This window comes from Hoplias malabaricus, chromosome Y, assembly GCF_029633855.1.
Source record: "Hoplias malabaricus isolate fHopMal1 chromosome Y, fHopMal1.hap1, whole genome shotgun sequence".
In the NCBI taxonomy this organism is placed as follows: domain Eukaryota; kingdom Metazoa; phylum Chordata; class Actinopteri; order Characiformes; family Erythrinidae; genus Hoplias; species Hoplias malabaricus.
Genome location: NC_089820.1, coordinates 78,913,029 through 78,928,530, shown reverse-complemented (window position 1 = coordinate 78,928,530; position 15,502 = coordinate 78,913,029). Strand labels below are relative to the sequence as shown.

At 42.6% G+C, this 15,502-nt stretch overlaps 1 protein-coding gene across 3 annotated transcripts in view; it reads right to left on the bottom strand.

Moving 5' to 3' along the window:
- The window catches only part of LOC136679447 (voltage-dependent calcium channel beta subunit-associated regulatory protein-like), a 113,373-nt gene that overhangs the window by 6,127 nt on the left and 91,744 nt on the right, over window positions 1-15,502 (bottom strand). For all 3 annotated transcript variants that reach the window (XM_066657966.1, XM_066657964.1, XM_066657965.1), the window contains 8 exons: window positions 15,128-15,200; window positions 9,101-9,246; window positions 7,777-7,838; window positions 6,067-6,232; window positions 4,873-5,044; window positions 4,242-4,394; window positions 2,125-2,365; window positions 287-506 (listed from right to left, as the gene is read on the bottom strand). In XM_066657966.1, coding sequence (XP_066514063.1) covers window positions 287-506; window positions 2,125-2,365; window positions 4,242-4,394; window positions 4,873-5,044; window positions 6,067-6,232; window positions 7,777-7,838; window positions 9,101-9,246; window positions 15,128-15,175 — 1,208 coding nt within the window. In that variant the 5' untranslated portion in view covers window positions 15,176-15,200. The remainder of the gene's footprint in view (window positions 1-286; window positions 507-2,124; window positions 2,366-4,241; window positions 4,395-4,872; window positions 5,045-6,066; window positions 6,233-7,776; window positions 7,839-9,100; window positions 9,247-15,127; window positions 15,201-15,502) is intronic.

Below are 15,502 nucleotides of genomic sequence, written 5' to 3'. Positions count from 1 at the left end.
TGAATGGAGGATAAATGGTACTGAGCCCAAAATAACTCACAAGTACAAATCAATTAAGTGCTCAGTTCACGTAAATATAGAAAAAGCATTTCAGCATCCAGTCTTCAACATGTGGTGGAAATATAATGATATGAGAAAGACAGCAATGTATTGTCCTTGTGTGACAATTTACGAGATTTATATTTTGTACTCAGCCCTGACTTCCAGCGAGTAAAGCGCAGAACGCATAGGTTCAAGGCACAGAAAATTACTCGGTGTGAACAAAGGATTTGGAGCAAGGCTATACCTGCTGAGGGCAACTGGTGGGGGTGGACAGCTTGTAGTGGACGGCTCCAAGGAGCCAGCAGACAGTCGCCTAGGGGGGTCAGACTGTGACTGAGAGGGAAGGGCACACAGCAGGAAGTCACTGCCCCCACTCGCCCCAAGTCGTGGAGAGTCCTCTTCCTCTTGATCTAGAGTTTCACTTGCTGCTCTCTGCCTCTGAAATGTCCGTCTCCGTGGAGAACCTGAGAGAGAGAGAGGTGCATAGCAGAAGTAGTTGTAATTAATTCATTTTCTCTTCATTTTGGCCAATCCAAAACCTGCTCAAAATAACTGGGCACAAGGCGGGGACACAACTTGGATTTGGTGCCAGTGCATTGCAAATATGGACATTTTTGAACAGCCAATCCACGTACCAACATGTGTTTATGGACTGTGGAAGGAAACTCAAGCACATGGAGGGAACCCCCAGCCAACACCGTGGGAACTCCTCAAAGTTAGGATTTTCTTTACGTTTTTCAAGCATTGCTATGTTTGAGTTTTCTCAAAGCTGAAAAGGCTGGGATTATTTTTGCTCTGAGAGCTGATGTGTATGTGTAGAATTGGGTTGCACATGGATTATTTTACTCGTACAAATCCTAGCGTGAAATACTTTGAACTTACCACCATGCCCTGAGCCTACCTCTCTTATAATATTTGTTTTTTAACTCCCTGTAGTTTTATGGATACTGAAACAGCATTTACTGACATGGATTGCTTGTTGCAGACAAGGTGTATTGACGATAATTCTTGTCACAACTGCTCTAGACAGAAAGATAGAAGAACAGAAACAAAGAAACCAGAGTATGTACACAATAGAATGGCGAAACACAGGGAGGTCACCGTGTCCAGGCGGTGGGTTGTCCAGTGCACCCGTGCTGCAGTAATAACAGGATGTAATGGGATCTAGGGCTCATTAGGAGGAAATGAACATGCCACACTCGCTGACCTTTCACGTCAGGTGAAGGATAATGCAATTATTACATCATTAATTTAGCAGGCAGCATCCCTCCATCTTCCCCTCTGTCTGCAGCCCCTTCTGAGTCATTCCCAACTCGCAGTCAGCCTTCACTCAGTCTTATCGGCCGAGCTACTCCACCAACACACCTATTGATCCAGTATTGATTGGTCTCCAAAGGCCTGTTCATTGAGCCCTACGCAGTGCTTAAGGCTGGCTTTCCTGTGGATGTCATGTGTCACTCTCGAGTAAACAGTAGTGAATGAGGCATTCTCCAGCACAAATTAAAAGTGGTACATTTACAATATATTTAATTATATTCGAACGAGACAAAAAGAAAAACGTGAAATAATGTCACTGTAAGTCCTTATCAATTAAAATATGACATTGGAATACATTTTCCCAAATTGTAATTAAGCAGATTTACCATGGCATTTATATAATTTGTCACTTTTTAAAATCAAATATAACCATTTATCTTAGCTTCTCTTTAAATAGTTGTAGTCATTCATTCACTGAGAACTGAGAATTCAAGAATCACTGGGCGGAACAGGGCAGGAACACACCCTGGACAGGACACCAGTCCATCACAGGGCACACATTCACACCTATGAACACTTTTGCACAGCCAAGCCACCTACTAACATTTGTTTTATGGAATGTAGGAAGAAACCCAAGCGGACACAGTGAGAACACGTCCAACTCCTGATAGTCAGTGACCCGAGAGAGGGCTCAAACCCTCAACCCCAAGATCCCGGTGCTGGTTCTTATTACGCTACGCTACTTATTACACCCTTAAATAGTTACAGGATAACTAAATTGTACATGCAACCTGTTGGAATATGACTGAAGAACGACACTCTTACCTCTCATGTCCAGACTGGCTGCTCTGTGACTGCTGTCAAACTTCCATTTTTTGATGGTGAAGTAGGGGCTGGCCCCCTCCAGGCTGGCGTGGCGTCTGAGCCGGGACAAGAAGTGAAGCACTGTGCCCTGCCCTGAGCCTGAACTTCCACCTCCTACTCCAGCTGCACCAACTCCCACCATCACTGCAGAGGATCCAGCATCGCCTTCCATCCTCATACCAGCACTTCCTATCACCTCCATCTGAGAAACAGAGAATGGAGTATTGCTCATCTCACAATAAAATCAGAAAGCGTTCACACACAAGGGGGACTGGGTATTGATTGTTTTTTGAAAAGGAATTAGTTGGATTAACTTGAGTAGCTTCTAGCTACTAACTTCTTAAAGCTATTAACATCTTTGGCATAAGACCAAAGCTGCTGTGGTATGTGATGAAAATAAAACCAGTGGTGATTCTAGGAGCATGAAATCTATCAATCTTCCTCCAAGACACCTGAGCCTCAACACGCTCGGAGGAGAACGCTTGATGAGGGCGAGGAGTGCTATGCAACCGACCCAGAAAGACTACACTCTCTTATGTTTAGTACACTTACGTACACCTGATGTGTACACACTGGTTACACATAGTACCTTCATGGTTTAGATATTCAAGATGATACGAGAATTGGCGCCTTAGAAATATACCCAACCCTACACACATAATCATAAGTGAGGTTACAGTTATTGCTAAGGGAATTTATTATTCTTTGCTTGTTGTTAAGTCTTCATCTCTTTTCCACGCCTGGAGTCTCTCTTATGCATGACTGGAAAGAAAGATGGAAATGTAGTGACAGCAGTAGATCTGTGCTTCTGTTTTTATTGCATTGACAGGTTGACAGGTTGATGGCATGGGCTCTGGGGCAGTGATGGCCTGTGGATCGAGTGGTTTCAGTTTGTTCCGAGTCACTTCTTAAGGAGACTTTTACTTGTGCTGTTGTGTTTCTTTGTATTCTGATTTTTTAAAGATCAAACGTCACTACACTCAAAGTGCATTGGGTTCAGCAACAATAGACTGGGTGTGGACAACAAGGAAAATATGTAACGTTAGGGAACCTCAACCTTATGGTATCTCTATGGATACAGTCAGAGGCTTTGTTGATTTGGTTCCCCTCATTAAAATCTGTCCATGGAAACATCCACACTTCTTTCCAAGCTTTTCAAGCTTATCTCAGATGTTGAGAGAGACCGTGAAAACATGCAGTAGTCAGATGAGTCCATCTTTCAGCTTATTTTCAGAAAAAAGGAACACATTCTCTTAGCCGAAGATGAACGGATGCATCCACATCAGTGTAAAGTCCAAAAGCCAGCATCTCTTACGGTATGCAATGGTGAAACAGTGCCCACGGCATGGGTGACATGTGTATACTTGGAATTTAGAGAGACGTATAAGACATAGAAACAGAGAGGCATCATGTTTTCCTGGAAAGCCCACGGTTATTTCAGCACCAATGTGAGTCATCATTCTGCAAATGCTACAACAGTGGGGCTTCCTAGACACAGACTGGCTAAAAATGACAAAAATTGTAGCCCAGTTCTCAGATGTTGAGAGAGACAGTGGAAACGTGCTGTAGTCAGATGAGTCCATCTTTCAGCTGATTTTCAGAAAAAAGGAACAGCATCTCTTATGGTATGCAATGGTGAAACAGTGCCCACGGCATGGGTGACTTGTGTATACTTGGAATTTAGAGAGACGTATAAGACATAGAAACATAGAGAGGCATCATGTTTTCCTGGAAAGCCCATGGTTATTTCAGCACTGTGTGGTTGACTTACTGTTTGTAGGCGAGACCTGCGTCCTATGGCGCATTATGAATAGAAGAATCAACAATGACAACTTAGGTCTTGTATCAAACAACAATAGACAATAATTCAATTCTTAAAAATGGCAGAAATTGTAGCCCAGTTCCCAAATTCTTAAAATAAATTCAATAAAACGAAAGCTGTCATAATACAATAGAAATCATGCCATTGTCTCAACTTCTTTGGCATGTGGCAGGAATCAAATTGCAAAACACAGACAAGTTGGTCACTGACATTAGATAGTCTCCTGTGACAGTTTGATAATGTGAGTATTACTCACAGTTCTGGATCGCGGCGGTTCAGTGATGTGTTCGCCAGCGCTGGGAGTGAAGCTGTTGTCCAATGTGGAGTTGAATGTGTCTCCAGGAAGAGCACAACTTGGGCTCTGGCTGCTCCAGGACACAGGAGAATCAGGGAGACCGCTCTCACTGGGCTACACACACACACACACACACACACACAGAGAAGAAAGACCAGGTGGAACATTAAAATGATTATTATCAAGCTAATTTCCAAATTATCACTACCATTTGAATCGCTACCACTTCACTTGTTTATCACAGAAATGTTGTGACTCACATTTCATTAACAGTTGTACAACAGCAGTATAAACCCTTGGGGAAAGCTTGAGGATGACGCATTCTTATGCAAAAGTTTGGGCGCCTCAGACTAATTATGTTTTGTTTATTTTCAAAGTGAATATAGATGCTCATCATCTACAGGGAACAACCTGCATAAAATGTGTCCTCTGTAGAGGATGATTACTTAGGACTCTACCAACGTAATGCGTCTCATTCCTCGAACGCTATCGTAGCAGTGTTATCCACATCACTAACCAACCCCTGTACTCTAACATTGGCTTGGAAACGCACAATACACATAACCCGTGAGCTAGAGAGTGAATGGGTTACCTGAAATATCGACAAGGAAGGTTTGTGTTGTGTCTGTTCTCGCAGGGTGATGCTGTTCTCAGGTGAGTCACACTCCATAATTGTCAGGATGTTCATGGCTGGAGGGGCGATGTGCAGGTGGGTCAGACGAGCCTTCTTCAGATGATGGAAGTCTCCCTCTGTAAGAGTGTACCTGAGAGAAAGAGAGGAACGATGACTTATTCATCAGACGACATCTACTTTGACAGTGAGAGACAGCTGTCTACATGCATCATAATTCCACTATCCCTTGTCCAGTTTTGTTAGCTCAGATTCCTCCTGAACTTCACCTGAACCCAAGCTCATAACTGGGGTAAACACACTGAATAGTCCCATAACTAACTAAATTCTATGCCAATTCTTTAAGAAGCAGAGGGAAAGCTTGACAAGTTAATAAGTATAAATAGCATCATAAAAACAATAACAGCCACCAGAAGCAGGCCTTTCAAAGAAGTAAACATGACGATAAATGATTCATGTCTTATTCACACTTGGTGATGATATCTTTGGTGCTAAAAATCCCTGCCAGGTTCTTATTCGCACCACCAACACCATGGAGTTCCATCTCAATTTTAGTATAGTGCAAACTATCAGCCAAGCCTTTAACATGTTTATTTAAGACTTTAATTCTGTGTTTGCGCATTTCCGACAGAGCCACAATATTGGCAAGTCAAGAGTGTCATTCTTGAAATGGCATTAAGGGATTAGTGCTATATTAGTATCTTTCTCTGTTTTAACACAAATAGGAGCATAACATTAGGCTCGAGTTTTAAGAATTTAATAAAAATAAAAGAATAAATGAAGTAACTTTAAGTGAGACGTGGCCTAAATGTTCACCTATGGCCTAAATGTTACTGCAGCAGACTTGGGACTGGAAGGTTACCATTTTAAAATGGGGGTGTGGGAGTGAAGAAACAGACATTCTCCTCCCTCAACATTCAGAGCTGAAGTGCCCTTGAGCAAGACACCTAACCCCCACCTACTCCCTGGGTATTATGACTAGCTTGATACTCTAAAGCCTTTCTGCAATAGGCTACTCCATATTTGTTGTCAGTTATTATATTTTACATGCGAGAGTAGATTTGTGCAAATGTCACAGGTCTGCATTTTGTTTTCTGACAGTACCGTGATTAAAGGGATTTACAAAAGCTAAAAATCTAATTTACATTCTCTGACCTTCTGCCTTTCTCCTGGTTCTTCTTGCTCTGTTCATAGATGGCCGTCTCATTGAAGGACACCCGGCGGCCTGTATACACTGAGGTCTGGAAGCGCTCCGTGTCTACGTCACCGTGACAGCTTGCGGTGGAGAGAGAGTCCGTACTCTCAAGCCGAATGGTGATATCTGTAATTAGGCAAGTATAACTAAACCTTAAAAGCACCTCTTTTTTAAGGATTAACAGCAGCAAAGAGAAGTACAGCCTGTTCATGGCTCCCTCCAAAATCCAAGTTTCTCTGTGGTTCTCCTCTTTCATAGACATTGTTCACCTTGGCCGCCTGCTTTAATTAACAATGCTAAAATTCAAGCTCGGTATCAGGCACGTAAAACTCTGTATTATTTATTCATTCATGTTCTGTAACTTTTTTCCTCCTTTTCTTATCTACAGGGTGGGCCTTTTATATGGATACACCTTAATAAAATGGGAATGGTTGGAGATATTAACTTCCTGTTTGTGGCACATTAGTATATGGGAGGGGGGAAACTTTTCAAGATGGGTGGTGACCATGGCGGCCATTTTGAAGTCGGCCATTTGGATCCAACTTTTGTTTTTTCAATGGGAAGAGGGTCATGTGACACATCAAACTTATTGGGAATTTGGTTTTAACTTAACTTTATTCTTCATTCTTCTTTATTCAACTTCTTTCATGAGTTATTTACAAGTTTAAGACCACTTATAAAATGTGTTCAAAGTGCTGCCCATTGTGTTGGATTGTCAATGCAACCCTCTTCTCCCACTCTTCACACACTGATAGCAACACCGCAGGAGAAAAGCTAGCACAGGCTTCCAGTATCCGTAGTTTCAGGTGCTGCACATCTTGGTGGTATGCTGTGGTACAAAGATAGTGTGGCCATTCTTCCATCAATGGAAAGCTCAAGGCCACTGGATATGCGAAATTGCTACATGATGATGTGTTTTCCTCTTTATGCACTGAAGCTGGCACGTTCCCTGAGTTTTTCCAGCAAGATGGTGTACCACCACATTATGGGTGTCAGGTTCGAGCATTCCTAGATGAAGTGTCCTGGAAAGTGGATTGGTCGTCGTGGGCCAGTTGAATGGTCCCCAAGTGCTCCCGATCTGACCCCCTTAGATTTTTATCTTTGGGGTCATCTGAAGGCAATTGTCTATGCTGTGAAGATACGAGACGTGCAGCACCTGAAACTACGGGTACTGGAAGCCTGTGCTAGCTTTTCTCCTGCGGTGTTGCTATCAGTGTGTGAAGAGTGGGAGAAGAGGGTTGCATTGACAATCCAACACAATGGGCAGCACTTTGAACACATTTTATAAGTGGTCAGAAACTTGTAAATATCTTATGAAAGAATGAAGTTATGTTAAGACCAAGCGCACCATTGTTTTTCTTGTGAAATTCTCAATAAGTTTGATGTGTCACATGACCCTATTGCCATTGAAACAAAAAATGTTGGATCCAAAATGTCCGACTTCAAAATGGCCACCATGGTCACCACCCATATACTAATGTGCCACAAACAGGAAGTTAATATCACCAACCATTCCAATTTTATTAAGGTGTATCCGTATAAATGGCCCACCCTGTAAAACTGACTAACTCCTACAAACCACACTGACATAAAGATAAAATCCTACTGTTTAGACATTACAACATAAACATTAAAAGTATTCAGTTAATGTATAAATCTTTAGGTTTTACCTTGTGTAGGCTGACTCTCTTCCACATATGTGGTGTTGGTTTTCTCCAGGTCATCGCTGGCCCTAAGTTATTACACACAAAGTTTAAAATTGAATATGTCGGCTTTCAGTGTGTGAAGTGTTACAAGCTTGATGTTGAGCAGCTAGTGAGCAATGAGGGGTGAAAAAGGAGGTGTGAGAATCCTCAGCTGTGAAAGTATTTCCATTTTGCATAGTTCAACTAAGGAATCTTCATTGTGTGCAAGTACAATGCAGGTCATAACACACTCACACCTGTGTTAAGGAAGCAATTAACCTGGGAATTGATGTTATGATGTTACGGTTGATGAGAAGGATTGTAAGAACAGGAAGAGGACGATCATGTGTGCTAAAATATAACCTAAATCTCCTTTTTTGATTATTTCATGGAGAACTTGTAATCCACTTGATCGTAATGACTTTGGCTTGAGTGTGATAATCCCTCAGCCTAAAATATATAAAATTTTTGCTAAGAGGCTCATGGAGGCTGTCCTTAACTCAGAAAACTGTGTCAGGGTGGGTCCACCATTAGAAGAGCCAAAAACCAGACATGATTTTCCATTGTGTGTCGAACAGCGAAGGCACACAGGGTTCTTAACCTGTGACTCAACTGAGCCAATGACTTCTGTAAGCCTTTGATTTTTCCATCCGTATCAAAGTTGGTTTTGTTTTCTCAGTGTGGGCGGGACAGCTCTCGTTTGGACATCAAAAGAGCTTCACGAGCTTAGTGTATTATCATGGATACTCTGAAAAGCCTACATGCGTAGTTTCTGCTGGTTGTGTAGTTTCGGACACTATTTTTTGCAGAGTTCCACAAAAGGGGAACAGCTCACTTTGCTGCAAAATATATTGCTGCATTTCTATTTTTGGGGTTTGAGATAACAGTCTGTGTGGTTGAACAGAAGTACCCTAAAAATATGACAGGGTAGGTGTGTCTAATTGAATGGACAGTGAGTGGACACAGTGTATAAAAACTCCAGCAGCTCTGCTGTGTCTGATCCACTCACACCAGCGCAACACACACTAACATACCACCACCACAGAGTTTATGTAAAACTTTAAACATGGTTCCTCCCATTCATACCAATTAGAAATGTAATTCATTATGTCCGAGCAAAGGTTTGTGGGAATAGAAGAAACAACTTTTATTTTGAATGGAACTGAACGGAACCTGGTCTTATTCTCAGCTCTCAGTCAGTTTGGAGCATTTTCATCGGTCTATTCGTTATAAAAACAAGATTCTGTACATAAATATGTGTTCACAATACAGCAGTAATAACCACTGAGAGGAGGACAGGTTTGGACACCTGGAGTAGCGGCGTCCACTCTGACAGCAGCGATGGCAGAAGATGAGGAGAACCGAGAGCAGGACTAACGTTCCTCCGGCGAACACACACAGCATCACCAGCAGCAGAACATAGTTATCCTGTCTGCCTGACGCCACCGGTACATCCTATACACACACACACACACACACACACACAAGATAACACACACACAAGATAACACATGCTGATGAACAACAGCCACGTATGAAAATACATTCTTCATATTATTCATGTAACATACAATTGTACAGGAGGAGAAGGGAATTCATAAATTGAATATAAAATCATGTAATGAGAATTCATCCCAAGTAATTTTCAACCACATTTATTCCAATGAAACTGAGAATACAACCAACTTCTAAGACTGAACTTTGAAGTCTTCTGAAATACATTGGCACTTTAATATATGCACATCATACAGAAACACTTGACAACATATATATATATATGTGTGTGTGTATTTAATATTATACTTAATAAGATTCTGTATCAATCAAGTGGTGACCTTTAAAATGCATACGCCTGAAATTAGGGGATAAAAAATGTTAGTAGGGGGAATGCCCACAGCTTCTACACACTCTACACTGTTGTCTTCAGGAAGAACAGAAGAATGGCAGTGACTGTCTATCAGTGTATTAACCCAACTCTTATCCTGTGACTGCACCTACCAGCCTGTGTGTGTGGAAACACATTCCAGACACAGACAGTGTGTGTGAGACAGAGAAAGGGAAAAGGAAACGCACTACTGTGTGGTGTAAAGGTGGCAGTGCACATGTGGTTCTGGAAAAGTGCAGACTGAAAAGGAAAAGAAGCAAACATCAGCCTCTAAACATCCTCATTTAAGGTGGAATGGACCATTCAAAAAATATATATATATATATATATCACGAATTAAAAGTTAAAAATAAGAACATTCTCCATTTTATTTTCTTATTATTGATGTTATAACGCTATGTTTTATTTTTCCGTCACTGTGTCATTTTACTGCTCAGTCATCTCTCTCTCGGTGTCTCTCTCTCTCTCGGTGTCTCTCTCTCTCTCTCTGTCTCTCTCTGTCTCTCTCTCTCTCTGTCTCTCTCTCTGTCTCTCTCGGTCTCTCTCTCTCTCGGTCTCTCTCTCTCTCGGTCTCTCTCTCTCTCTGTCTGTCTCTCTGTCTCGCTTTCTCTCATTTATCTTTATATTCTTAATGAGTTTTAAGGTTTCAGAAAACAGTACAATAACAACAACAGACACATGATGAAGAATCCACAACGCCAGGTTTGAACCCTGTGTGGAAATGTGAGAAATAGAAAACAGCTACTGACCTCATTCTCCGCCGCGGAAACACTTCTACGATCGTACAGTTAATGGCTTAGAGGTCCAACAAATCCTGACAGCACTAAAAAGTACAATTAAGTTTGTGGGAGACGCTTGATTAATATGTTCTGGCTGGTGAGTCTGAGCCTCTGGTCCATAATCAAAACGGCAATGAGATACTTAATTCAATTTTCAGAGCTCATTTGAATGGAAAAAGAGGGCAGCGCCTACTAAAATTAGCTGCGGAATAAGGGGCTTTCATTTGGAGGATGCTGTCGCCAGCGAAGCCAAGGAGCCAAGCCAGAAACGTCAGAACTCAATGCTTGGTTTTCAACTTCTCAAGTGTGTGTGTTTGTGTGTGTACGCTGCTGCCTTTTTGAGGAGAGAATAACCTCAATCTGCATTAGCTTCAAGAACATGATGGACACGGATGAGTTTATATTCTCCTGAATACAGCAATAAATTGATCAGAAATTACAGTTCAGTGATACTTTAAAATGAATGGAATCACACATGCTGTGATTATCTTTCCTCTACAGCCACAGGATCATTCAATGACCTTCTACTCCACCTTCAGCAGATACAGTATGAACAGAATTTGAAGCAGAGTTAACGGCCGGTTCTGCAGCAAACGCCTTATTCCTGAGAGGAGAGTATTCCACTCACTCATAGGCTTTAACACAAGGGATATTCTCCAGGCAAAGGTCAGTCCTTCTGGGCCCCTCTCCCTTATTACAGCCACACACACACACCAACATATACAAAGCATATAGCCTTGTGTACATTACATACAGTTCAAACTGAGCCTATCCACAGCCATGCGAACATACAGATACATCATATGACAAAAATGATATTTAATATAAAGCCAAAGTCTCATTAATGCAAAACATAATTGCACCCCCTTATGGATCAGTCCCTAAAGGTATGTGAGAAATAGCACCCCCTTGTGGTGCAGTTCTAACTACGGGTGAGAGAGAGAGAGCGAGAGAGAGAGAAAAGGACTCTGATACAGAAGATGGCACTCTAGACGCTCATGTTGACTCATGATTCAGTGCCTAAGAATGCAGCATTTTGACATGCATTTTGGCATTTCTCCTCAGAATACCATCTCAGTAGACAGCATTAAGAATATTTCAGACACAGCCTATATATGTGTGTGTGGGTGTGTATGTGTATGTTCCATGCGGTAAGTACTCCTGCCTCTAACCATTAACAGTTTCCCTGGGGTATAAATATGAGGCTACATACTGTGTATCATCAAGGACCATATCAAACATCTGGAATAGTTCTGCATGGAGGAGTGGTCCAAGATTCCTTAGCAGCATTCTCCATGTTCTTTACCATAGTCTCAGCAGGAGAGGCTTCCCCAAATATAAACAATGGTGGTGCCATGACTGTGTACAATTTGGTTTAACTCTCATATATCCATTCATTCATTCATTATCTGTAACCCTTATCCAGTTCAGGGTCACGGTGGGTCCAGAGCCTACCTGGAATCATTGGGCGCAAGGTGAGAATACACACTGGAGGGGGCGCCAGTCCTTCACAGGGCAACACACACACACCTACGGTCACTTTTGAGTCGCCAATCCACCAACCAACGTGTGTTTTTGGACCGTGGGAGGAAACCCACACGGACACAGGGAGAACACACCAACTCCTCACAGACAGTCACCCGGAGGAAACCCACGCGGACACAGGGAGAACACACCAACTCCTCACAGACAGTCACCCGGAGGAAACCCACGCGGACACGGAGAACACACCAACTCCTCAAAAACAGTCACCCGCAGGAAACCCACGCGGACACAGGGAGAACACACCAACTCCTCAAAGACAGTCACCCGCAGGAAACCCACGCGGACACAAGGAGAACACACCAACTCCTCACAGACAGTCACCCGGAGGAAACCCACGCGGACACAGGGAGAACACACCAACTCCTCACAGACAGTCACCCGGAGGAAACCCACGCGGACACAGGGAGAACACACCAACTCCTCACAGACAGTCACCCGGAGGAAACCCACGCGGACACAGGGAGAACACACCAACTCCTCACAGACAGTCACCCGGAGGAAACCCACGCGGACACAGGGAGAACACACCAACTCCTCACAGACAGTCCTACCTGCTGCGCCACCGTGCCGCCCACTCTCATATATGTCATGCACATAATGTATTTTTTTAATACATTATTTTTAGCTTATTTTCATGAAGGATCCCAATCATTCTAGAAGCCTATATTGACCTGGAGAGATTTTTTTTTAAACAGAAACAGACCACAAATATGTACTGGCCCTCTGGAAATGGATTGTGATTATCTGCAGCAAAGGATTTGGGACAGCAGAATCTATTGTTATTAAAGGAATGGAATTACTATTATTTAAGCTCCGCTACAACATTCCATATTATGCCACTGGAAATCTGAGACCATCTGAATCACCTATCTCAGCAAAGAGATCATCCAGCAGCCTTTATCGGCCACAGAGAATGTGCCGTTGAAGGATAACACTGCGTGTTGAAGACTGACGTAGATGATATTTCCGACAGGGGCCTTGGTCGAGAATAACCAAAGAACAACAAAGAAAGAAATGCTGGCATATGGAGGGAGAGGGATTCTTCCAGGCCATTTTCCAGCATTTTCAGCCACTCTGCCTTGGAGTGATGCGGCTCCTCGCAGCATCAAAAGACTTTGAAAAGCAGGGAACGGAGATGGGGTGTGCTTTTTCTCAGCAAAATGCTTAGCACGGACTTTCCTTTGAGGCTGCAATAGCTGTTACTCCTATATATGTAAGGATGGTTCAGTATGCGCTGCAAGTACAAGAGCGCGAGTGGAAGAATCAGGTTAGATATAGGGTAGGGTATTTATATATTGTGTCCGGGCACTCCATTTGTGCACATACCTTGTACACGATTTATAGAAAAACAATGGCAATAGATTGGGATGCTTTGAGTCAGGGCTGGACGATACGGCCAAAATTTAAATCGTGATATACTTCTTAATTTTGGTCGATACGATATAATTCCGATATCGATATGAACAGCATACAATCCACTGAAAACCTTCCAAGCACAAAAAAGAACCATGACTTTACCAGCAAACATAAACCTATTGGCTTTGTCCTTATTAATATTTTTAAACTAAAATTAAATTAAGTGCGCTAAACTGATGACAGATGTTGTAAATAATGTACACTGAAATATTGAAAATTTGTTTAAAAATCATATCATTGTTATTGAAACATTTTATATTGTGATATATATCGATATTGAATTATTGTCCAGCCCTACTATGAGTCTAAGGTCACCATTCTCAATGCTAAGTGTTAGCTGGAGTGTTGGCTTTGGATTGTTGAGCAGCAGATATAGTGCTTATATGCAATCAAGTGCCACTTCAGTCTGAAAATACAGACCAAACTTATAATGTGGACGTTCTAAAATCCAGCTTTTATGCTAATCCAGATGGATAGAGTAATGAAATCAACATCACAAGCATGATCCACATGAGACGGTTTTCTGTGGGTCCAGAGCCTACCCGGAATCACTGGGCGCAAGGAAAGAACACACCCTGGAGGGGGCAGCAGCCCTTCACAGGGCGACACACTTACACCTACGGACACTTATTTTGAGTCGCCATGCAAACCCATGCAGACACGGGGAGAACACACAAAACTCCACATAGACAGTCACCCAGAGCGGGACTTGAACCCACAACCTCAAAGTCCCTGGAGCTGTGTGACTGCGAAACTAACCTGCTGCGCCATTCTCATGCAGTATGCTTTCAAGTTGGTACCCAGGTGTTAACAATGGGTAGATCTCTATGGCAACCGACGTAAAGAGCACTGGGTTTGAAAGCATCCAGTTGGGACACGCACTCTGCTATGTTACTCATGCAGCCTTTACCAAAAGACAGCCACTTTGAACCCCGAAATACTTGAATACACATAGGTTCTGATTTGACCATTCTCACTGCGATAACCTGGACAAGTCACTTGAAGTGCTGAAAGTGTCTCCACACTTCCAACATCCTTTCTACATTACAAAATCAATTTTGAGATACAATAAAATGTTAAAGGTTAAGTTTTGTTTACAGCAGAAACACTGCAAGCTTCTACATTACTCCTATAGAGTACTGTAAAAAGTGATTTCATTGATCCAAAGCATTGAGTAGCACCCCTAGTGGAGCAGGTTGTTAAACAAGAGTGAGTATATGAATGAGTGAGTCACAAGCAAGTTCAATATGGGGCTTCATTCATTCACAAGAATGAATCTAGATGTCTTGTTTATGAGTTCCCAAATTTAGCATGTTTTTATCCCTGAACGGTAAACAATCGCCCACATATGGCTGGTCTCTTGGTTAGAGACTACGCCAAGGCTTGGACTAAGCAGCACAGATATAGTCATGGAGGAAAATTCACATTTATCAATGGAATACATATCATCAATGGAAAATACCTGTTTTTCATTGGAGAACGATGATTTACAAAAACAGTTCTTTATAAAACTATACACTGAGAGGTTCATAAGGGACTCATTAGACATGCTTGTTGCTATCACTCTGTGGTGTAAACAAAAAATTAGCAAGTTCTTTCTGAGTTGAAGTCGGGAAAAGCTGAAATACGTAGGACCTCACTGCTCCAGACCCAGATTTGAGAACCACTGCTCTAGAGGTTCTCCTGTTGTAAGCGTGTGTTAAGTACTTACGGTGGCGTTCTCCGTGAGGCTGGTCAGCAGAGGCGGCTCATCGCTCATGGTCCTGGCAAGGGGTGTGCGCTTCCTGCACAAGGAAAGACACAGATATGACAGGCAATCAGATAGACGGCTACTTTTCATTCATCAAACCCCCTTCCGCCTGCTTCGCTGACTCGGCTAAACTGCAGCCGGCCGCATCACTGCCATTTGGCTGGGATCTTTCCCTCTTCCTCTTTTCTCTCAGCTCCCCTCTGGCTGTTGGCATTGTCTCATGAACACAGACGCCAAGAGGTGCCAAAACATCCGACTGATAGGCCAGACGCTTTGTGTCCAACATGTTTTTAATTTTGCTCAAACAGGATTGTGAGACAAAGACCTTGGATTGTT